Source organism: Plecotus auritus (assembly GCF_963455305.1).
Source record: "Plecotus auritus genome assembly, chromosome: 1".
NCBI lineage: Eukaryota > Metazoa > Chordata > Mammalia > Chiroptera > Vespertilionidae > Plecotus > Plecotus auritus.
Genome location: NC_137770.1, coordinates 217,898,652 through 217,924,641, shown reverse-complemented (window position 1 = coordinate 217,924,641; position 25,990 = coordinate 217,898,652). Strand labels below are relative to the sequence as shown.

Genomic DNA, 25,990 nt, shown 5'->3' with positions numbered 1-25,990 from the left:
GAAGCAGACCTCGCAACCTGACAATGAAGGGATAACTTCACTGTACATCTCCTATCTGCTCAGAGAGACCCTAAACTGAAAGGAAGGTGTTGATAATTGACCTTCTACCTGACCACATGCAATGCATGCAGGGAAAGTCTAATCAGGTAGATGTTATGCTTTCCCAGAAGCCTTTCATGGGCTCTTCTGTCCAGTGAATCCCTTTGCTATGCTGCTGGGCAGTAATTTGTAGTTCCCATCCTGTCTTCAGCCTTCATCTCCTCATGGGTCATCTTGTCATGTTGCCATGTAGGTAGGACACACACTATGTTGCGAGAACAAATAAACCCCACAATTCACTGGCTCAGACAGACCCTTGTTTCTCTCCTGTTTAGCAGCCCAGAGGTGGGTAGGTGGTCCATCTTAATTGTGTGAGCTCAGCCAAGTCTTACTCTCTCTGGGCCTTAGTTTCCACTTGGCAAAGTAAGAGAGTCACTTTCCAAATTCCCTTCTGGTCCTGATATACTTTGCCCACCCAGAACCTCTTTTAGCCTGACCTCGCACCCTCCCACACCTGTGTGGATGATTAGTGTCATGAGAACATAATCACCTTCACAAGTGAAGACATCAGCATTGCATAACGTCACAGTAGAAAAAGGCTTATATTTTATAACTTCAAGAACAATGACTGACCATGAACATGCAACAAAGGGTAGTGATTTTGTGATTTTATCTTTGCAGTCCTTGCTTTCCTTTTTTTACTCTACAACCCACATGAAAAGAAATAGAGAGCAAAAATCAAATTAAAATATAGGCAATATCATAGCTATGCTTCTCTTTAGTTCTCCAAGTAACTCTCCTAAACCTGCTTTTGTGTATCATAAAAAAAGATCTTGTTCTGCCATTTAACTGGCTGTGAGATCCTGAGCAAATCATAGCCCTTCCAAGCTTCAGTTTTCCCTTTCATTACAATGAAGAGTTGGACTCTTCAAATGTGTGTACATCATTTTATTGTTGTCCTCAAGGTTTGTAGTGGCTGTTTAGGATTTGGTAAGCAAATCTTTTGTATCCCACTAATTCGCCTTCCGTTTAAGGATATATTATGGGAGACTCTACCAGGGGTGGGCAAACTTTTTGACTTGAGGGCCACAATGGGTTCTTAAACTGGACCGGAGGGCCGGAACAAAAGCATGGATGGAGTGTTTGTGTGAACTAATAGAAATTCAAAGTAAAGGAACGGAGGGGAGAGCAAGAGAACCGGATAGAACAGCCGGATCCAGCCCGCGGGCCGTAGTTTGCCCACGGCTGCGATGCTCAGAATAATGACCCAGTAAAGCTAAAATTAAGGATTATGATGAAAGAAACATGATTTTTGTGACTTCTAGAGTTCTGGGAGGTTGCTGTGTACCCCACATGCCCTGCAGGTGTTTACTGTGCTCCAAGGTGGGCGAACACCTGGAACGTTAGAGACGGACAGCGGTGCTCAGCTGCTTGTCTTCCCAGGGTCTCCCAGAAGCAGCAAGTAGTCGCCTTTAATCAGGGATACCACCAAGCTGCTCATAAGTGGATTGTTATAGTGGACAGGAACGCGTTTTTAGGCATTCCCCTGAGAAGTATAGAAAACATTTTCCCACATTCCACTGTCTGAACTAAATTCACTTTGTGTGAAGCAAGGAGGCTGTCACTTTAACAGTCTCTTCAGGTGGCTGGTTAACTAAACAGCCAGAACTTGTTGGATTCAAACAGAAGTTTGTGTTTTTTTCTCTGATCCTGGCCCTCAATGTGCTAATGATTCTCCCCTTTCTATCCCTTTGCCTCAAGCTGCTTCCATAACTCTCTGTCCACGTTCAGTTATTTACCAACAAAACTCGGTCCTGTTTAAAATTCCAAACCCATTCTCTGTCTCTATCTTTGTCATATAAAGCTTCTTTTATTCATGTAGTAAAATAAAATAAAATTCCAATTGCTTCCCACTAACTCTCCCTTTCCCACCCTGTAGCTTACATAATCCTAGTAGGCGGGAAGGGGCGGGGTCTGCACTGTCACTCTGCCTTCCTCTCTGGGACTAGATATTGGAAGGAGGAATGTGCATAAAGAAAAAAAAATGGTCTGTGCTTCATGGCCGAGTGACTGCAACTTGTGCCAGATGGCAGTGCTTCTCCAGCTTACCCAGTCTGACCAAGCATGCTCTCCGCATGGCTGGCATCCAAAGACTGCCTCTCTCTTTGGGTATAAGTTCTGGGGAGATGGGGGCTTCCTCATTACGCAGTTCCCTGATATGAAGGTAAACAGCTACCACCACCAATTAACACCCTCCCACCAACACCTCCTACACACACACACACACACACACACACACACACATCCTCGCCCTGAAAATCTCCAAACCTCTCTTTCTGCTCGTCCACTTGCCCTACAGGCAGCCCTCTTAGAGGGTCCACTTGAGCCCCTGGAAACTTGACCTTGCTAAACAGTGGAGGACAGGCTGCTGCCCTGTCTTCCCTCTTCCTCTCTACCTGGTCTTGCACCCTTTTCCTGCAGGCATGGGGGTATATAAACAAGTCTGTACCCAAGTAAACAGTCCCTGCAGGAAGGAGGTGCAAAGTGTTTCTTCCTGCAAGTTTTTAAGTGGTTTACTCTTCCTCTGAAGAGGTGAAGAGAAAGCCATAACCTTCTCCACTAGCTGACAGCTCACACCCTGAGAATTATCTCAAGCGATCCGTCCATCCTTTACTTTCTCTGTCTCCATACCCTCTTTTCTCTCTTCTTCCATTCTTTTTATTTAGGTTGGTGTGGGAATGGTGACTGAAATGGCAGTGTCTGCTGCCTCAGTACACCCAGGAAGGGACATGTAGTCCCACCTATTTGTGCTTGTCTTCAGAATGTGAGGTCTTTTATACCTTTTTTTTTTTTTTTTTTTTTGCCCAGTTTTGGATTCCATCACCAATTGGGGGGCAAAAGGAAAGTCACATTTCCATGAGTTTAACCCCCACATCACCAAGTCATTGGGCACATCGATCTACATACAAAGACCACAGTCTTAAGAGACACACCTACGTTCAAGATCCAGCCCTGCCTCTTAACATGTGTGGTTTTAAGACAAATTGCTCAATAAAAGATCAAGAGCCTCTACAATAATGATCATATGAACCTTGTGGAGCCTTGAGCTATGACTTACAAACATGCTCATTAAGACACATTATTTAATATTTCCATTAGATTCATAAGCAGCATTTTGAAAACAATGTTTAAGATACTGGGTAGGTGAGGCTTGGTGTCAGACATCAAGGAGTCCACAATCTAATACAGAGACAGACACATAAAGACATAATTACAATAAAATGTGGCAAGCGCAAGGAAAAGTACATACAAAGTGCCTATTAGGTCAGGTTGAATTAAGGGAACTGTGAGGCAAGATGTCTATGAAAATCTCCAGTTTAATTGCCTGTTCATTCTGTTAGCAAGAGAAGGATTCCTGCCCTAGAGTGGCTGAACATGCGATACCTGAGTGCAGATGGAAGACATCAACAGCAGTTTATTAATCATACAGGTGTCCATGCAAGGTCATGTAAGGGTTGCGCTCAGGCACACAGTGAACAATCAGGGCCTGGGAGGTAGGCTTTGCGGCATCGAGAGAGTGAGGTGCACCCTGGTTTCCACTGGGAGGAGGTGTGGATATGATTAGCTTCTTTGATTATTCAAACAAGGCTGGCAGGGAATTGGAACCCATTATTTAGGGATAAGCAGAACCTGTGCCTGGTCCCCATGATAAGGAAGGTTATTAGTCTATAGGCCCTTATCCACAGGAACAAATCAAGGCCCTCCTGATTTCACCAGACATCAGGGCAGCACATAATATTGAGCCTTACTTAATTTTAGGTCTTACACCACAGCCTCTTGCAGCAAACATTATCTGAACTTGGCCTAAAAGACTGGCCATAAGTTATATGAGTGATTAGCATGGGTTTGAAGTCATGGCGTTCCAGTTGAAATAAACAGCATTGCTGAAAGCAAATTTCTTCCATGCACCATGTATTCAAGATCTTTAGGCATTTAATGTTGCTGAAGCATAAACTGTGAATAGAAGGTAGTAGAAGTAGAAGCTGGAGAGACAGACAGAGGGAAATCATAAAGGGCCTTGGGGACAAGGAAAGAATTTAGACAATATTCTGATATTCTGATACTAAAAGCCATTCTTCTAAAAATGGTTAGGGGTCCAGTAATCAGGGAAAGACAATTTAAAACAAGTTCTACTAATTTTTTTTACCACATGATAATACTCTAATGTGCATTTGTAAACCTCCAAGACTCTGCATTATTGGTTCAACCTTTTTGAATCTGGGGACATTAGTCTTTTAGGGTTTTGTTTTTTTCCAGAACTCCAATTAACTGTTCCAGGGAATGAATTTTAAAAATTACTGTTATAAGTAATGAGGTATCATTAAAAGATTCAAGCTGGGAGTGACATTATTATATTTGTATTTTAAATTAAACACTCTGGTAGATATGTAGAAGATAAATTTGAAAGGATAAAATTTTGAGTATTTAATGAACTCAGACAGGAGGCTGTGGAAGTAATCCAGAAAAGCAAGCCTGAATAGAAATAAGATAATAGAAATGGGGGAAATAAAAATTTGAAAGGAGCTTCTGCGTAATAGATGAGGTAAATACTGGTATATCAGTGGGAGAGCTAAGTCATGTTGTGGTCAGAAACACACATCAAACATACACCAAAATCTCAATGGTTTACCACAGCAAAGGTTTCTACCCTGTTTACACTAAAATGTCTATCATGTGTTAATTGGCGGGGGACAGCTCCTGCTCCACAGATTCACCCAGATGGTGAAGATTCTGTCAGCACTATCTAAAAAAGAGAGTTTCTTGGGTCATTACAAAATTGAAAAGAACATGGAGATTTAGAGAGTAGATTTGATCTGAAGTAACACCTGTTACTGTTGGTTATAGCACACTGATCAGAATTAGACCCCCTGGCTAATTACAAGGGGTCTTGGAAATGTGACCTTCCAGGTTCCTGGGAATGGGAGGAAAATCAGATATTGGTAATAACATTATCGTAAGTGAAGAAGAAGAAAGCATCAAGGGTGTTTTCCACCAGCAACTATGGGAATGGTAGTACCATGTACTGGGAGCATGATAGTCCCAGAAGAGGGACAAAGTGTTTGGAAGATGAGATGATGACTCCCATTTTTGAGCATTTTGAACTATGTGCCAGAAGAATTTTCATTTCAGGATGACAGGTAGATGGTTGGAAATGTAAAGTCTCTCTCTTAAAAGAGAATGGAATCCTGGGAATAAGATTTAGGAATCATCATAAATACCTAAAACCAACAGTGGAAGTACTATCCAAGAAGAATAGGATGTTCCGTACCCAGAAATGTCATTTCAAAAAACAAAATGATGTCAGAGTTTCTGAGAAAACATTATCAGCAACAACAAACACACTAATAAGTCAGGTGCTAGAAAGGGCCCAGTTGACTTGGCAGTTAGGAATTCATTAATTTCGTAGATACGTGAGATCATGCAGTATTTTTCTTTTTTTCTCTGACTTGTTTCATTTAGCACAAAGTCTTCCAGGTTCATCCATGTTATCACAAATGGCAAATTCCCTTCTTTTTAAAAGCTGAATAGTATTCCATTGTATGTGTACTACATTTTCTTTATACATTCAACCATGGACGTTTCAGTTGTTTCCATATCTTGCATATCCTATCTAATAAAAGAGAAACATGCAAATTGACCGTACCTCTGCTATGCCCACAAGCCACGTCCACCAGCCAATCAGGAGCGAGTATACAAATTAACCCAACCAAGATGGCGGCAGCCATGGAGCTGGAGCGAGTAGGAGGCTTGGGTTGCCCTGGTGATAGAGGAAGCCAAATTTCCCGCTCGCCCTGGCTGGCCCTGGCCTCTGCTCAAGGCTACAAAGTTTCAATTATAGAAGATAAATAAATCCCAGATACCTGCTTCCAGCTGGCCCTGGCCTCCTCTCAAGGAGGCGCTGAAAAAAAAAAAAAAGCAAAAAAGGTGGGGCTGGGAGCTTGGGTTGCCAGGGGCTGTGGCCAGCCTGCAAACAGCCATCAGCCCCTCACCCAGGCTGGCCAGGCACCCCAGAGGGACCCCCCACCCTAAAGGGTCTGTGGCCAGCCTGCAAACAGCCCCTCACCCAGGCTGGCCACACCCCCATAGGGTGAGGGTCCCTGCTGGGGGGCTTGGCCAGCCTGCAAACAGCCATCAGCCCCTCACCCAGGCTGGCCAGGCACCCCAGCGGGACCCCCAACCTGATCTGGGACACCCTTCAGGGCAAACCAGCCGGCCCCCACCTGTGCACCAGGTCTCTATCTATACTAATAAAAGGGTAATATGCTAATTAGACTGGGAGACCTTCCAGGAGACCTTCCGGACATTCTTCTGGACAAAGCCATGGTGGCAGGGCCGAGGTAGAGGCAGTTAGAGGCTAAGAGGGGAGGGCAGTTGTGAGTGATCAGGCTGATGGGGGGTGGGGCTGTTGGGGGTAAGCAGACCAGCAGGGGGGCCAGTTGGGGGTGAGCAGGACATCAGTGGGGGTCAGTTGGAGGTGATCAAGACAGTGGGGGAGGGCAGTTTGGAGTGAGCAGGCCAGCAGGGGGGCAGTTGGGGGCGAGCAGGCCGGCAGGCAGAGTGGTTAGGGGCAATCAGGCAGGCAGGCAGGCAGGCAGCCAGGCAGGTGAGCGGTTAGGAGCCAGCAGTCCCGTATTGCGAGAGGGATATCTGACTGCCGGTTTAGGCCCAATCCCTGTAAACCGGCAGTAGGACATCCTTCGAGGGGTCCCAGATTGGAGAGGGTGCAGGCCGGGCTGAGGAACAGCCCACCCCCCCATGCACGAATTTCATGCACTGGGCCACTAGTTGTGAATAATGCTGCAATGAACATGGGATTGCTAATATCTCTGTAAGATCATGATTTCATTTCCTTTGCATTTGTGCCCGGAAGTGAGATTGCTGGATCATAAGGTATTTCTCTCTTTTAAGTTTTTGAAGAATCTTCTTAATGGTTGTATTAATATACATTCCCACCAACAGTGCACAAGGGTTTCTTTTTTTCCACATTCTCACCAACACGTATCTTTCGATTTTTTTATAATAGTCATTCTAACAGGTAGTAGGTAATAGCTCATTGTGGTTTTGAATTGCAATTCCAATTATTAATGATGCCATGCACCTTTTCATGTACCTGTTGGCCATTTTGTATGTCTTCTTTGGGAAAATGTGTATTCAGGTCCTTTGCTCATATTTTAATTGGGTTATTTGGCTTTTTGCTATAGAATTGCATGAATTTCTTGTATCTTTTGGAGATTAATTCCTTATTAGATAAATGGTTTGCAGATATTTTCTCCCATCCCATTGGTTGCCTTTTCACTCTGTCAATTGTTTGTTTCCTTTGCTGGGTATTTGAAATATTTCCTAGTCTTGCCTGTTTAAAATCACACTGGGAATATGTTTTTCTTGTTTGTTCAACTGCAGAAAAAAAATAAAAAGAAAGAAAGGAAGAAGAAGCTATTGCAGAAAAGGTTCATGAGAGGAGTAGATATAAGCTAGGCTGATGTGATTTGATCAGGAGAGGGCAGTGAGAAAATGGAAGAGGCAAAGAAAGTGAACTTTTATTCCTCAACCCTAGGAATCACTTGTTCATTTAACCGATATTCAGGAAGGACTTACTAGCTGCAAACAAGATGCCTGGGTTTTCTTCTCTTGAGATTTTGATTTAGTGGATGAGTGTTACATTTCCCCTTTGCTGTTCCTGTAACATTTTATACATTCCTTTAATTTAGCACTTATAACATCATATTGTGTTCATTTCTTCCTCATAGCTCTCTTAGGACAGTGCACTCTTTGGGGATAAAGACAGGAGAAAGATTTAATTGATCTGTTTATACCAAAAGCTCGTCACAAGGCCTGGGTATAGTGAGCATGCAATAAATTTTTAAATTAAATTATTTAATCCTCACAATTCTGTGAGGTAGTTATGATTAGCCTCATTTCACAGAGGAGGCTGGTGAGACTTCAGGGTGGCTACAACTTGCACAAGGTCACAAGCAGTAGGTGGCAGAACTGAGACCCAAATCTAGGCTTTGGATCCATGCCTGTTTCTCTTGATCATACAGAATTGCCTTGACATCTTTTCTCCTGGGGTGATGGATTCAAAATTACTTATTCATTGCTTTTCAACTACCTCACTGTATTCAAGATTAACAGTGCAATCTGAGATGTGGATAGCACAAAAACAAAAAGGAAGAAAGAAAGAAAGAAAGAAAGAAAGAAAGAAAGAAAGAAAGAAAGAAAGAAAGAAAGAAAGAAAGGAAGAAAGAAAGAAAGGACCCCACCAGTCTGCATATTCCCACAATGCCCAAATCTATAGTCGTGACTGGGCTGAGCCAATACTGTATTGAAATTAACCTTATGAAATTGCTATGTTATGTCTAAAAAAAAGTCCAAATATCAGCATTTTCATGTGATTCAACCTAATAGAGTATAGAGTAGTTCTTTCTACAGTATGAAGCTAAAAGTATGAGCTAGTAATACAGATTATTTAGTATGAAACTAAGCAGTATGGTGAGGAAGAAAGATTTTGGAAATAGACCAAAAGGTTTGGAACCCTGTTATCTAAACTTTCTAAACCTAGTTTCTTAGTCATTATATTGGAGATAACAATTTCTTCTAAAATGGCTGTTGCAAAGATTGAAGGTGTATAAAATGCCCAGCTCTAGACCTGACCCGGAAGTGGCACTGAATCAATGGCAGCTATAATTATGATCACAAGAGGACATGGATGCTTTTGAGATAAGGTGTTTATTTAGTCACTGATATTTATTCCCAGCGTTTATTCTGGAGATTCTCTAGCTTTCTATACATATATTTTATATTGTTTCTTTGGAACTTTGTGATAATGCATATTACTCTCCCCAGAATTAAAAGGTCCATTACATGGAGCATGTAACAAGTAGCTGCCTGTCAAGCAATACCTTTTAGACGTAGGGTTTCAAGGAAAAATATTCATATGAAATTTCTCAAAGAATTCGTAGGAGTATTGACTGCTCTGAGTGCTAGAAAAATAACCTAGCCAAATCTTCCTTTTGAAATGAAAATTAATAACCAGATATGGCGGCTCCAAAAGCAATCTAGATAAGTGCCCAGCATTATCTTCACTCCCAGGGTTCTTGGTCAGCAGTATGTGGACAAAACCTATTGTTCCTGAAAATGATAACAGTATTATTTTATTTTTAAATCTATGTTTCAGTAACATGAACTTCTGGAAACTGAGCACCCAGCTATATAATTGAGAAAGATGAAAAATGAAGATTCTTTGGGGGAGAATAAAGTAGTTCAATCTACTCTTAAATCCCCAAATATGTTGTTTCATGGGAATCTAACTGTATGTCTTCTTGATAGAATTCTAATATGGCTCTTGGATATTATATGGAAATTGTAAATAAGAATAGACTTTGTGATCTCTGTACTGTTTTCTCACAGATACAGCTAAAATGAGTAAGAATTTTCGTCTACAAACTAAAGTATGTCAAAATGCATTCTTCATCTTCTACAATTTTATTTTTTTAAATTTCTCTACTAAGTTATTACATATGTGTCCTTATCCTCCCATTACCCCCATCCCCCCACTCATGCCCTCATCCCTCTGTTGTCTGTGTCCATTGCTTAGGCCTATATGCATGCATACAAGTCCTTTGATACAATTTAATTTTAGACTATATGGCTCAATCTAATAACTTCCACACACTCTCAAATTCTCAGACACTTCATATATAAATGCAGTAATACCAGGATTATTTTTTTTATCTTCCTGCTTTTACCACTGGCATTGACAGTGAGCTCAGAGGGCACCAGAGTAAATGCTACCAGGAGAACAGAGGAGATGTGCCTTAGTCAATTCATACTTCAGTTGTGACACCCACCCCCAGCAAGGGGAGGTTAAGGAGGGGGTGTTCACCTCTCATGCTCAGTCTGTTGGCTCCTGGGCCTCTGACTGACCTCAGGTCACCTCAGAGGTAAGTTATCCTGTTTAGGACTCAGCCACAAGTGAAATCAGGTCTCACTGCAATGGTGCTGACTCAGCTCCCACTCAACTCTCTAGCACTAGTCATGTGCCTGCTGCATCCTTTTAATGAGGTAACCCTGAGATCTCTGAGAGGACCACAGGTTCTCTTCCACTGCAAGTCTGTAACCAGGGACCCTCTGAAATCCTCTCTCACTATTGTAAACCCACAAGAAGCTGAGACAGAGTAGTCTCTCGCACTCAGCAGCCTTAACAGACCATACTGCCTATCTCCCAAATGGTGGAATAGAAAGCCTTCTCTACAAGCTTGCTTGCCTGCAGCATAAGGCCCAGGCTTTGCTCATATCCAAAACTTTAGGAGGCTATCTAGCATCATACCCCCACCCCAGAACCCAGCTTGAAGGGGCAGAGGCAGACACAGAGCTTCCCAAATTCACATCTGACTCCTTCCTCTCTTCCTCTCTACTTACCTTTCCCCTCTTTCCTTCCTGGAAGTGTCTTTAATTAGTGTATGTGTTATGGGAGTTCAGGGTGAAGAGAATTCTTCAGAAAATTTGCATGTGTAGACATCCTTCTATCTGACTTTCAGACGAGCATCTCTTAAACCAAAGTACCAAGAATCTGCCATGCTTATTATTTAGATTCCCCAAGGACCCTTTCTCCTCTTCCCACCCCCAGTAGTGTGTGACCACAATCATATTATCTAGGCCAGAGTTGGGGGATGAGGCCCTTAGATTATCAGTGAAGAAATTCCACTTACCATTTGATTACAGAACATTTTGTATCTGCCTTTCCCAAAAGCACTATTTACTTAGAATGAGACCTAGGTATTATTATGAACCACTGGTTGCATCACTCGTACAAATGGTTTTAATATGAACCCTTCTACCAACCACAGCATTCTATAGCTATGAGCCCAGGTGTTTCATCCTCAGCACTATTGCCATATTGGGCTGGATAATTCTTATTAGAATGCTGTCCTGACCACTATGGAGGTTTAGGATCATCCCTGGCCTCTACCCACTAGATACTAAGCAGCACCCATCCCCAAATTATAATGACCCAAAATGTCCACCCTTGATTGAGAGCCACTGCAAAAATCCATCCTGAAGCAACATGTGATGCCTATTTCATGCTTCTAAGTATTTCCATGATAAAGTGCTTCTGAGAAGCACTCTGTAGCCATAACTATGCCAAACGACCTTTTTTTATCTTCCCTGTGAGTCAGGTAGCAGATTATTAGCCCAATTTCCACAGATGGAAACTTCGAAGCATTCAGCTTTCCAATCAGGTCATGGAAGTCTGTGCTTTAATTTTCCCCCTCTGAAAAATGAAAATGATAATCATTGTTTTTCTTCCCTGGCCTCAGGTAGAACAATAACTAGGGAGAATTGCCCTTTCATAACTGCTATTCCCACACTGCTACACCAGGCAGCTTCAAAAATAAATTTATATTTGCCTGTCTTCCTATTTCATGGGCATCAGAAATAAAGCCTCCAACATGAATAAAATGGCAGCAAGGCACATGTTTCATCAATGTAACAGCCAAATTACACGGAGTGAAAAATCAATTCCAGCAAAACCAGTAATAATCGAATAGTTTTTTCCATCATGCCCAGACACAATGCAATTTTTAAAGCAGGTATTAATGTGTCCAACAAGCGTACCATGGTAACCTCTGTGACACCAATCTAGCACTTGGGAATGAGTGCAGATAGGCTATAGCTACAAACAACTGTGAACTGTCAGTTCTACTACACTATTCACATGGATTTCAAAGGCCAAGAAATTATACAAGAACATATAATAGTTTGTGAGTCACAAAAGTACATGGCTTCAGATCTGGCCAGGTGGCTCAGTTGGTTGGAGCATTGTCCTGTACGCTAAAAGGTTGCTGGTTCAATTCCCAGTCAGGATACATACCTAGGTTGCTGTTTGATCCCTGGTAGGGGCGTATATAGGAGACAACCAATTGATGCTTCTCGCTCAGACATCAATGCTTCTTTTTCTCTCTCTTAAAAAATATTAATAATTAAAAAAATAATATCCTCAGGTGAGGATTAAAAAACAAGTAAAAAAAGGTACATGGCTTAATTTTTTGTTAAGGTTATCCAACCTGATCCTAAATGGAACTCAAAAAATATGGGGTTTTTAAAATGTAAATTCTTTATTGTTTAAAGTATTACATAAGTCTCCTTTTCCCCCATTTAAAAAACATGGGATATTTTAAGATGGCTGGCAATTGCCAGAAAAATCTATCTTGTTGGGAAGTAAAATACAGCTTTTTTTTAAATTAGAAGCTTGCTACTCTGTGATTATTGCAGGTTGTATGCAATGCATCTGTGAAAACACAAGGCAGGGACTATATACTTTCAGGGACTACATGATGTCTTCCAAATGCGGAAGGCATCAATCAGGTTTATAAATTGAATTGCATGGGTCTCAATAAATGTCACCTAAGTGTGAGTGAATAATGGATCTGAGACTAAAAAACATACCTAAAAGAAATTAGAAACTAGGCAAATAAATTAGTAAAAATTGAAAATAAACTCAAATCTAATAAAATGGTAATTTATAATTTAGTGTATCATATTGTTACCAGCTGCATAATCATAATAACTGAGATATAAAGAGTGACTCCTTATCACTTGCTGCACATAGATATTTGTTAACTTATATGTTTAGCTAAAAGGGCATAGACTGTCCTATTCAAGATGTTAGTGAAAAGATTATAACTTAAGCATCAAATATAGCAAAAGAGGCAATTTTTAATATTTATTTTAGTAATCAATTAGAGTTGCATATATATAAATATAAACATATTTCTAGCTGGAAATCTGAATTTGTGACAAGGTATATTAATCACAATTATTCTAGTGTTATTTAATATAAATTAATTTTAAAATAAAACCTTGTGAGAATCAGTGATCCAAAGCTAAAATAGTCACAAAAAATCTAAAACCACAACTGAAAGGAATACATTTTCAGACAATATCCTGTCTCTGCCTGTGAATCTGAAAGATCTTGATTGCCCTCTACAGGTTATTTAAATAATTTTCACAGATTTGGAGTTTACTCTCCCAAAATATATTTGGGTAATTTTAGAACATAAAAGTAACTTATTTGGGTTTTATTTTTAAAAGAATTACATATTCACCACATAAAATTTTTGGAATAAAAATACCTGTAATTCTAATATTTGAAGATAACCACTATTAACTATTTTCATATGTATTCTTGGTTAATATACACATGCACATACATTTTTAGGATTTTTTTCCTTAAAACACACTGTAAATATTTTACTGTGACTGGTTTGGGTATTACCCCAAAATGTATTTTATTGACAAATCATCATTTCTTTTTTTAAAAAAAATCCTTATTGTTGAAAGTATTACATATGTCCCCCCTCTTTCCCCATTGACCCTCTCCAGCCCCCAACCCCAGGCTTTCTCCACCTTATTGTCTGTGTCCATGGGTTATGCATATATGCATACAATGTCTTTAGTTGATTACCTCCCACCCACCTTCCCTCCCTTCCATACCCTCCCTTACACTCTGTTCCATTATGTCCATGTCTTTGGAACCACTCCATTCATCAGTTTATTTTGTTAATTACATTCCACATATGAGTGAGATCATTTGATACTTGTCTTTCTCTGACTGACTTATTTCACTTAGCATGATACTCTCCAGGTCCCTCCGTGCTGTCTCAAAGGGTAAGAGGCCAAATCGTCATTTCTTATCATCAGGATTTCTCAGTGAAAAGTGATCCTCCCCCCACCAAAAAAAATGGTGAGGGAGGAGGAGAAGAACAATTTAAATAAAATAAAACTTAATAACCACTTAGGAGTGGATCCCATAGGAAAAAAATCAATAATAAATGGGGGTATCTTGATTTCTCTAAACATAACTCAAATCAGGCTTCATTTACTTACTTGATAGGATTTCAAATAAAAATATAATAAAGATGTTATGAATAATTTTTTTTACATTTCAGATATAAAGTTGTCATTAAACTATATAATTGATGTTATCATCTAAACTACTAATCTAGGATTTGAGGCCAACAATAACATTGCCAGAGTAGTAAGGTTAAAATAATACTGCATTTGAATTAGCTGGATAATTACATAGATTTCTACTATACTTGTTCATGATCTTATTTCTCCTCCAAAGTATACACTTTAGAAAATAAAGCTACATGGGGCATATTAGGTGCTTGTCAAAATTAGAAGTGGACTCCTTTATCTAGATTAGGCCTGACTTTGTCTTTTATTCTTTTAAACAAAGCAATCATGCACATTTTTAAGGATGCCAAATAGATTAGTTATCCTATATAATAAAGAGCTAATATGCAAATGGACATCACACCCTCGTGCCCTCGCGCAGGGCTGGGGGACCTGAGGCCGGGCCCCCCGCCTGGCAGGGTTTGATGGGGGACCTGAGGCTGCACCCCCTGCCTGGTGGGGCTTGATGGGGACCTAAGGCTGCAGGCCCCCCCGCCCCACCGTGTGGGGTTTGACAGGAGTGGGGCCGGCCGGGTCTGGGTCTCACGTGATTTTGAGGCACACACGGGTGGGTGGAGACTTGACTCTGGGTCCTACGGCATGCCCCAGACTCTGACAGGAGGGAGATTGTCACATACATTTTACTAATTTTCTTTCATCTCTGATACTTCTATTATAGAGAAAGGGCAAATAGCAATATTAAAATATTTCCTATAATTAATTCCCTTTTAATGTGCATGAATTTCATGTACCAGGCCACTAGTTCTTAAATAATATACAATCTTAAAGCTGATTTTAAAACAATCTTACACAACATTCTGATTTTGACACACTACATTAGATCCCTGCTTATGAGTTCTTTCTTTATATGTTCAAGTGAATATGGTTACTCCACTGCTTAGAGAATACAGGTTTAAAGGCCTTTTCCCACAACCAAGCAACTGTTTCAGCATGTAGAGGGATGTTGTTGTTGTTGTTGCTAATCCTCACCCAAGAATCTTTTTTCCATTGATTTTTATAGAAAGTGGAAGTGAAGGGGAGAGAGAGAAATCAATGAGAGAGATAAACATCTATGTGAGAGAGACACATCGATTATTACCTCCTACACATGCCCCAACTGGGGCTGGGGATCAAACCTACAACCCAGGTATGTGCCCTTGACCAAAACGAACCCATGACCCTTTGGTGCATGGACCTACGTTCTAATCCAGTGGTGAGGAACGTCTGGTCCCAGAATCATTTGGTATGGCTCTACCAAGGCATTAGGGATGAGTTAATTAAATGTTTGACCAAATATAGCAGGCTAATTTTTAAGTTGATAATTTTGTATGGCCTACGAATGATGTTATAAATATCCAAATAGTCTTTGTCAGAGAAAGGTTCCCCACCCCTGCCTAATGACTGAGCCATACTGGCCAGGGCTGGAGAGGGGTTTTGATCTTCCTTTTTATCTGATGCAGAAATAACTGGCGGAGATGACATTCAATCGCAATAACTCCAAGACCTCATTTGAGGTGAGTTGAACAATCAAGGCCCTCCCCACTCCATGACAGCAATATTAAGCAAAAGGCTGTCTCAATTTTTGAAGAGATTTCTTACTCAACTTTGTAATGAGTACAGGTTTTATTTGGTTCCAGTCGTGTGAAGTTCATCTTTTTGAGGAAGTTGTAACCAATCTTGGCAGAACTTTGGAACAAGATTTAACAGTCACAGTTTATTCCATCTTTTGCCCAAATTATGTTTTTAAAGGAGGAAGCGTGCAAGGAGTTCAGATGGTAATTAAATCTATAAACAGTATAAGAGGATTACAAGACTATAAAAGAAAATCTGACTATAAATATCCCAGAAAATCTACTGGGATTGTTAATAGAAATTGGAAAGAAATTAATAAGGATTTTTTTCTGAGACATAAACTATTGTCTCCGTGACTTTTAAGATAAATCAGATGGCCCTAGCTGGTTTGGCTCAGTGGATAGAGCATTGGCCTGCGGACTGCAGGGTCCTAGGTTCAATTCCAGTCAAGGGTATATGCCGGGGTTGCAGGCTCGATCCCCAGTAGGGGGCATGCAGGAGGCAGCTGGTCAATGATTCTCTCTCATCATTGATGTTTCTATCTATCCTTCCCTCTCCTTTCCTCTCTGAAATAAATAAAAATATATATTTTTTAAAAGATAAATCAGATGTAGATAGCTGGTGGCAGTTTGTTTTGAGAAAATTTTATTGGAAACACCATATAAGACAAACATTTAATAATAAGATTTTAGCACTTCTACATGTGATTATCTTTGACTCCACCACTGATTTGGGCCATAGAGAAACACTAATGCTTTCTTATCTGTCACCAATAATTTTCCTAAAACATTTGCACCTACATAAATTAATGCAATATAGTTCCATTAGCATTTACTAAAGGAAGTTGGACATTGTAAAGGGAAGGTTGTTATCATGAGTCTGTACACTTAAATTAGTATACCAAATGGTCACTGATGTTGACAGAATGGAATACACCATCCCATTGCTCCAGAAGGTAAGAAGGTATATTCTAAGAAACTTACGCTGATGAGATTAAGTCTGGGCAAGATTCTAGCCCTGGATCCCATAGAAGGGGAATCAATAATCTATGGAGGCAGCTTAATTTCTCTAAACACAAGTCAAGCCATATCTCACTGTCTTACTTGATAGGATTGCAAAATCAGTGACTCAGGAAAATGTGATAAATACAGAGATACAGACTGGAGGCTAAAGCAATTAGACAGATATTAAATAGATAAACGATGGTGCTGCCTTGTAAAATGCTGATCAGACATTTGATATCAACCTACAGGGATATTGCCAAGCGAGTGTTACGGCGCTCTGTCTTTGTCTCTGCCATTCCACATTTGTCTCAATCAAGAAAGTAATGATAAAAGGCATGTTTGTCAAATTTGGAGATAACAAACTAAGAGGATGAGCAAATAAGGATTAAAAAAAACAACATGCTAGAACAGCGACTCAAATTGAATTAGATAAAATGTAATGGGGTGTTGTTGTTGTTGTTGTTGCTAATCTTCCCTTTACAATGTCCAACTTCCTTTAGTAAATGCTAATGGAACTATATTAGATCCTATATTTGAATCCAAAGGAAAAATAATGTGACTGTTAAAAGGTTAATTTGAACTTGTGCTGCTTTAATAGAAACCCAATGACTAGAATAAAGAAGTCCTGATCTTTGCTAGCCACCCACACCAAGAACATCATGAGTGGAGCAGGCATGGCATAAAGCATTTAAAAATTGTATCAGCATGAAGCCAGAGAAATGGTAGAGAAGGTCAGAATAGAATCAGACAGAGGCTCAGAGAGGGCACTGGACAACCCAAGGAGATAGCTAATACATGCAGTCCAACCTGGAAGGCAATTTGATCTTGAAATATTTCAAGTGGCTGGCTAATTGAGAAGTCAAGATGGGCCACAGTCGCGGTCAAGAGATCTGATGATGGTAGTAGGATTCCCACCAGTGGGAAATTTAAGAGGAGCTGGATGTATTCCAAATAAAGAAAGCTTGGAAGGAGATCTTAGGCAGTGCACTAGGGCCCTATTGGTATCTGGGGCTCGGCCAAATCATTTTGCCATCAAGCACTGTAGGCAAAATGTCTACATGCTATGAGGTTTCGCAAGTGTCTTAAACAAATTGTTGGCTCCAAAATACATAAAGAAAACTACATTGTTAAAACTAATATAACATTGTGATATAAAGTCAGCTGCAATCTAATGCTTTTATAGTGACATGTAAATAATATTTAACATGACTGTGAATGCATTTTAATGTGTTTGTTTTACTGTGCAAAGGTTTATTATCCAAAAGCAAAAGTTCATGGGGGCCAAAAGACTTTAAATGAGGATAATCTGGGGTAGACAAGGATTAATGGACTAGACAGTGTTAAGCAAACAGATATGAAGTAGCAGACTCTAGAAAAGTCATTCTGAGAATTTACATGTTGATCAAACATAGGGGATGCCAAGGCTTGACTAGAATGGGAAAAACCTGAGAATCTGACTTAGATCCTGGTGCATCAGGTCCTAGGCCTGCCTGGAAATAAGGGGCCCCTTAGAGGATGCTTAAGAAACCAGGAACCATATCTGGACTCTAAGATTCTAATCTGAAGGACATGATGTAATTCCAAGTCTGTTGCTGTTTAATTCCTAAACCAGTCAGAAGTGGCTCAATGACCAGAGCAGGAGTAACCTCAGGTGTGAGTCAAGACAGGGAAAGGAGCCAGATAACTCAGAGGAAGAAGAGACAGGTAGACATGCCCACTTCTCAGCTTAGGACTTCACACTTCAAGGGGCAGAAAAGCAAACTGCGGGTAGACATCCACTGACATCAACATCAGGTGGTGAATGCTCTCCAAGAAGATGAACTTTTACTTATTATAAGGTCATGCTGTCTAATTATTACCTAAAATCCTAATCAACTCTTGAGTTGATTGAGAAAATAGTGAGATGGCCATCTCTAACAACTGAATGACTTACCACTCAGAAGGTTGGTGGTCAGGTAGAAGACAAACAGTCTATGGATTGTCGAATAGATTTGTACTTAGGGGTTTTCAATGCTGTCAGAATACTTTAAAAATCTGGCTTCCATGGTTTGCTTGCTGCTTCTTAGGATATGGAGAAACAGATATGGGTGAGGAAGGAATCTCAAATAGCCGTTAGAATAAATGTTATAACAGATAGGGATCCACTTGGCTTTCTTTGATCCAATTGGCTTTATTATCCTCTGCCTAGATGCACAATGACAAATATCTAATCATCTTGGCATGGAAAGGATCTACACATATACAGAGCAGAGATACTGAGAAATTTCTAATATTTCTGCCCTCATGTGTGAGGAGCAGAAGGAAATGGGGAGTGGCAGACAACTAAGGTTATTTCAATAGGTCATTTTCTAACCATAGTTGAAATGCTGATCACAGAAGTTGACTTGACTTGACTTGGGGTAGGAACACACAATGCAACAATGCAATATACAGACAATGTATTATTGAATTGTACACCTGAAACCTATATAATTTTATTAACCAATATCACCCCAATAAATTCATTAAAAAAAAAACAGAAAATGTTCATCACAAGTTTTACTTCAATTAGGTGCTAGTAATGACTATGAAAGCAGGAAGGGAACATGTTGGCTCCTGTAACTAGCTCAGCCACTCTCCACTCGGCATTTCGTGTTTGCCAACAGCTAAAAGAAAGGGGGAAATCTCTGCCCTCCAACGTTTGAACAAAAGTCCTGGGTTTCTCTAGGACTGGACCAACTTGGGTCACATGTCTATTTTTAAGCAATTAATTTGGCTAGAGCATTGCTATGAGCTAACTGTCTTAGGCTTGTCTATTGCCAAACCATGAGCCAGTCACCATAGCAAAATGCCATAGAGAAGATATTTTGATAATTGGCCTAAGCCAATCAAGCCCCACACCATGAAACCAAAGATGAGGCAATGGCTGCTCCACAAAGGGAAATACATTTTACTTAGGCTCAGTCATGAATTAAAAGCTTAAATTTCTACATTATCTAAAACTCAGTTAAGTACAATTTTAGACCATCCTCCTAGCTCTATTAAGCACAGCAGGGAGCAATTTTTATTTCCAGATTAGAAAATGCATTCTAAATAGAGTGTTTCAAATAGCAGAGAAGAACAATAACATCCAGACACTTCTGCATTTGTCCTAGCTCCATGCATCTTTATCCACTGACATCAACTTAATTTTATCTGTACTTTCTGCATCACTAAGAAGTCCCCGGGGGCTGAGAGGAAATTTTGAGAGCTTCTATGTAGTTATTGTTGCTAGGAAACAACATCCTTGGTATCCAAGTGTTTGAGCTTTGAGACACTGTGTGAAGCCACTGGTTCATAAAGGAAAACCTTTGGTAAATAGGTTGTTTAGGTGTGAGTAAATTGATGTTCTCTCTTTCTGTAGCAAATGTTCTTGTGTAACCTTTGAATAATAGTGTATTTGTAGGCCTTTATTCTTTCCTTTGAATCCAGCTGCCATTATTGCTCCCAGGAGAACTCAAACTCCTACTGAAATGGAGTGAGCATTCTTTTTCCCCCATATCATCCATAATTATCTCAGCGACTTGAACACTAAGCCTAACGGGTTTTAGTTAAACAAAGTGCAAGTGAGCTTGGAAATCTAGACCCAGACCACTGACCATATAAACTGCTGAATACTATTAAAATCTGCATTGATTGAGCCCTAGCCAGTTTGGCTCAGTGGATAGAGGGTTGGCCTGTGGACTCAAGGGTCCCAGGTTCGATTCTGGTCAAGGGCATGTATCTTGGTTGTGGGCACATCCCCAGTAGGGGTGTGCAGGAGGCAGCTGATTGATGTTTCTCTCTCATCGATCTTTCTGGCTCTCTCTCCCTCTCCCTTCCTCTCTGTAAAAAAATCAAGAAAATATATTTTTAAAATAATAATAAAATTTGCATTGATTGATAGCCATATCCCAGTTTTTTGATTGTCCATGACCTTGAGGTGTTCTGTCACTCTTCACAGGTGGGAGACATTGAGGAGTGCTGTTTTGGCCCACCCAGTCTCCCCCGCTCTCACCTCCAAACTGCAAGCCATCTCTGGACTCTCAACTATAATTATCACTTATGTTTCTCTCCTAGGATTCTATAACTCAAAAACTGGCTTGAGGTTGTAATTTATCACTTAGTTACTCGGTTAGCCTAAAATTAACAAGCAGCTTTTTTTATTTTGTTGGTTCCCAGATCTACCTATAAGCCCCCTGTGAGCAGAATCATCTTTATCAAGGAATAAATGTAGCTCACGAACTCTACCAAATAAGTTACCTATATCAGGTTAGTGGTTTGGGACAATAGTTAGAATTCTAAACAGCAAAGAGTATTCACTAATTCATTAATTCAAAAATATGCATGGGGTACTTACTATAGACAAAATCTGTTCTAGGCATCAGGAATTTTTTTTAAATGAATAAAAGAATGTCCTTGCTTTCAAAAGTTTATAATGTAATATAACATCTATATATATATATATAAAAGCTGAAGCGACTGAACGACTGAATGACCAAATGACCTTTCGACTGGTTTCTATGATATGCACTGACCACCAGGGGGCAGACACTCAATACAGGAGCTGCCCCCTGGTGGTCAGTGCGCTCCCACAGCCAACCTCCTGAGGTTGGCCAACCTCCCAAGATCCCTCCCCAGCAGCCGGCCTGCCCATTGGCCCCAATTGGAACCTCCCACGGTTCCTCCCCCCCCCCCCCCCCCGCTTCCCGCCAACCTCTCGCAGCCCCAATTGCTAGCCAAGCCGAGGGACCCCACCTGTGCATGAATTCGTGCACCAGACCTAGTGTAGTATAATAATAATATACAATGGAGATGACAAAGGCAGAGGTAAACACAGTTATATACACAGATAAAATATTTGCATTATACGATATACTATATAATTAACAGGATCTCATCAGGAAAGCAGAAACCACTCAAGGTTTTTCAAAAGGGAATTTAATTGAGAGAATTGGTTACAAAATGGGAAAGGCTGGAAAAGCAAAAGGAAGGAGAAGAGTGCAAAGGGCAGGAGCTGCTAATAGCCCTGTCCTGGAGCCCACAGGCCTGAATCTGCTGTGTTCCTATGAGAGATGCTGTTCTAGATGTCTATGAACTTGCAAAAAGAGGTGCTGTCCCTTCTTCAGTTGTGAGAGTCTGGAATCACCTCACCACCCTGGCAGCAATCACAAGCAACTGCAGCACCACCACTTCCAGAGCCAGAACCAAGAGCCTTCCCTCCCCTTCAGCTTCTAATCTCCAGCCAGTTCTTCTGAAGGACAGCACCTAACATGAAGCTAAAGAGACAGGGAGCCTAGGACCAACAAAACAGAGCAATGTGTAGAAAGCAAGATATGAGATTCAGAAACACCAAACGAATAGCTGGCACAACCCACAACAGAGGTTTTACTGTAAAGCCCTGGTAATCCCAAACCTGGAGCAAATAATTCTTCTCTAGAAGAGAGAATGCAGTTCTGCTGAAGATAAAGGAAGTCCATTTGGCTAGCTTAAGCAGAAAGAGAATTAACACAGAGAAGTGGTGCTTACAAAGTTAAAGAACTAAAGTAGTAGGCTCTAGGCTGGGCCACTGGAAATGACTCCCAGACCTCAGTGCAGACTAGCCTACTGATAGCTCCATCACAATCAGGAAGCTGGTGTTGACTTGAGGACCACCAAAGCTAAAACCAGAATTCCTGGGTCCAGAACTACCTATACTATAGGAGTTGCACCAACAAATGAGTGTCTCCAACACCACCTCTAACATCATTTAACTCTGTATGACCCAGGGAACCTAAATCATATCCACAACCTTAGTTGCAAGGGAATCTGTAGTTTTTATATTTCCTAAAGGAGATGAGGACATGCTAATGGAAGCCAGTCCAGACAGATATCTGCCACGGAACGAATTTTATGAAATGTGTAACATTTAAGATACCCTTTGCAAGCTCCAAGAGGACAAGAGCAGGGCCAATCTTAAACTCCCAGGTCTTTTCCACCATCTGACACTTAGTCAATACTCAATAAATATCTACTCGTTGAATGAGTAGAGACATGTACATAGGTTAGTGCCTGGTTGTAAAGTTAAGATTGGTAACACAAAGCAGGGATGAGAAGCAAGAATGCAATATTCTACATACTTTTATTGGATACTACCAAATGCTAGGAGCTGGTACATATGTTAGACACTAAGGTATAGAAAAGAATGAGAACCAGTCCCTGATCAAGGAACTCAGAGCACGGTGGGTGAAAGACAGATAAGGCAAATAAAATTCAGCATGGTTCTGTGCTTTGTTCAAGGCAAGCACATTGTCTAATTGATAAAAGGCAATTGTGGGCAGGAAGGACTGTGACTAGTTGCCTTGGGTATCTGTCCACACTTCTTCCTACACTCCGTCATGGCTATCTAATCATTTTATTCTTCTCCGTTCAGTTTTACCTTTGCATACTGAAATCTTTAAGGATGTTACAGTGTTTGTATGTATTCAACTTTGCCCTGCAAATTTCCATTTTCTTGCTAAAATTAAATTGCTTACTGAATAAACTTTATGAAGTAAATCAGTTTGACACGGAGATCAGCTTCCTTTATGTTATTCACTCTATGTAATAAGTAATCTCTCTGCCAGCAGGTCTGCTCTAGCCATCTGGCCAAACCCTCTGCAAAGCCATCTCTAATTCCCTCAGGTTGAGAATTTGCTGAGACTGCTTGTTAGACCAAGATCCTGGAAAGCAGAACTAGGCCTATTCCTAGACACTCTATATGCTTAGTGCCTAGAATAGTGCTTGACACATAGTAGGCACTCAAAATATGTGTACTGAAATATAGAACATAATTTCCATTCATTTGCCTTGCCAGTTTAAAGGTGGTGGTGGTGTGTGCTTCAGCAGGAGTCCTGATGGATGTCTAGGAAGACAAGAGGTTGAGTCCAGAGTTGTCCATGGCAGCGTAGGAGAGTCAGCAAAGCCCACATTAGTGTGCTTGGGAAGGGGATGTAAGCAAGCAGGTGCCTTTCCTGGGAAGCATATAGAAGCTGTGTTCTATCAGCCCTGTGTGTGTGCTGCCTACTAGAGAGAGGACACCCAGGATCATCATCAAGCTAATGACAGAGGCATAATGAGGTGAAAAACTATAGGTGAATGAACACAGCCTCAAATTGAGATGAGGGCAAAGGTTGGTATTTAGGCTTTGATCTATAAATAATGTTTCTCTCCACAGAGTTACTGGGTTTAAGAACTTTCTCCCTAACAAATACTTATAATTCAAATATCCTATGTTGTCAACTAAAAGAAAACTCATGTTCTGTCTAGCTCAGAATAGGAGAGCTATTCATTTGTGCAAGGTGAGGAGCCTGCCAAAAACTTGCCTGAATGAAAGACCACCCAGGCCCACATACAGGTGAGCAAATGGTATGAGACAGGCTAGTGAAAAATCCACACTCAGATCAAGTCAGACAAGAAGACAACTTGAAATTTTGGATATATTGTCTTAGCTTCTTAAAGGATTTTTTAAAACTAAACTCTTTGTTGATTCCATCCATCTTTTTGAAAAAGCTTATTTCTCATGCCAACTTCCTAAATGGATGATGCTGGGGCATTTTTTGTCCAACAAAAAAGGTCCATGGGAGATACTTCTTCTTTCAGGCCAATTGGTTTGTTTCTATCTCATGGACACTGTGAATTTTTTAACTGATCTGATTCTATGATAGAAAGGCGCTTTTATGGCTATGAAGAGAGAAAGGTCCAAATGATCCTGAAAGCTCATTTCCTTCTTCCTGGCAGGGAGCAGACTCAGTAGATCTGAGTTAAGTGGATAGAAACACAGGCTGGTCCCAGCTGCTGGTTCCTACAGCTATGCCTTTCTGACTGGACCCACCTCTTCCACCAGGGCTTCCATTATCACAGTCACATAATCACACAAATGTCCATTCGGTTCTATAAAAAGAACAGCATTGTAGGCATGAGTCATCTCTACTAGAATCTCAGCCCCCTCTGATGAGCCTAAGCTGTAGAATAATGAGAATTGGGGGAAATTTGCATTTCACTACAACTCTACATAGAATCCCAATTTAAATAAAGCACAGTCATCTTACCATCGCTTGCTGGGAATTGTGTCTTCAGCTCCCAGTCTTCAAAATGAACTCCTAGACCCACTGGACTCTATATAACTATGCTATATTCTTGGTTTCAGATGGCTATACCACGGATGACATTGAGTTTTACTGGAATGGAGGAGAGGGAGCAGTAACCGGAGTAAATAAAATTGAGCTTCCTCAGTTTTCAATTGTCGACTACAAGATGGTGTCCAAGAAGGTGGAGTTCACAACTGGTGAGGATGTTTCCTCCAAAATAAATAGGGCACTGTGAAAGAGAGAAGATGTTTTCAACCAAGTGATGATCTGATTCTTTTTCTTTTTCTTTTTCAACTCAGGGTCATATCCACGACTATCACTAAGTTTCCGTTTAAAGAGAAACATTGGTTACTTCATTTTGCAGACCTACATGCCTTCCACACTGATTACAATTCTGTCCTGGGTGTCTTTTTGGATCAACTATGATGCTTCTGCAGCCAGAGTCGCACTAGGTAATGCATTGCCAGCACCACAGAGAGCTGGTGGGATTTAGCTTTAAACAAATAACCAGTGTTTGGAATTATAAACAAGGGTCTTCTCTCATAGCAATCCAAAGAATGCAATTAACATGAGTTCTTGACGATAAAGCACCTAAGTGTAAGCTCTTACAGAGTGAATGGTTTACAATGCCATACCTTTTCAGCATTTTGCTAAAAATGCTGCTCTTAAAAAAGGATTCTGGAGTATGTTCAATACTATGTAAGTGTTTCTTAGAGTATTTTTTAAATTCTTATTACACTAATTTTTACTAACAGTGTGATGATTTTCTCTTCAGTCCCTACTTTTTGCAGTGGAGAATATTTACAGTGCATTATTCTCAAATGGATTTGAAGAAAGCTAGATGTCATGACTATTACCAAGCTATGTTGAATGTTGGGAAATTCTCTCGAACATTAACTAAAGTTAAATCTTATTGATCTGAGTCTCCCTTAAATGGAGCTCATCGTACTTGAGCAAGGCACAGATAATTCATCAGCTGTATTAATGAGCTAGGCACAGCTAATTCACAGCTCTATTCTGTGATCAGCACAGAATGAAAATAGTTTCCATCCTGGGGGGGAAATTTCAGAATTAATCTTGCCATGGTTGAGTAGTTGCTGCAAGCTGTAAAGCTATATTTGAGACTTTAAATGGTTCCTTAGAAAGTTAGAATGTATAGTCTGTTTGATGAATCTGAGCATATGTGGATCTGTCTCATTGTTTTATCATAGAGTCATTTCAATTACCACTTTCTGGGGCTTATTCACACAC

The 25,990-nt window shown here is 40.4% G+C and overlaps 1 protein-coding gene across 1 annotated transcript in view; it reads left to right on the top strand.

Annotated features, from left to right (window-relative positions):
- GABRB1 (gamma-aminobutyric acid type A receptor subunit beta1) overlaps positions 1 to 25,990 on the top strand; it is a 378,953-nt gene that overhangs the window by 335,870 nt on the left and 17,093 nt on the right. The window contains exons 6-7 of the mRNA XM_080663833.1: positions 24,799 to 24,936; positions 25,039 to 25,191. Coding sequence (XP_080519959.1) covers positions 24,799 to 24,936; positions 25,039 to 25,191 — 291 coding nt within the window. The remainder of the gene's footprint in view (positions 1 to 24,798; positions 24,937 to 25,038; positions 25,192 to 25,990) is intronic.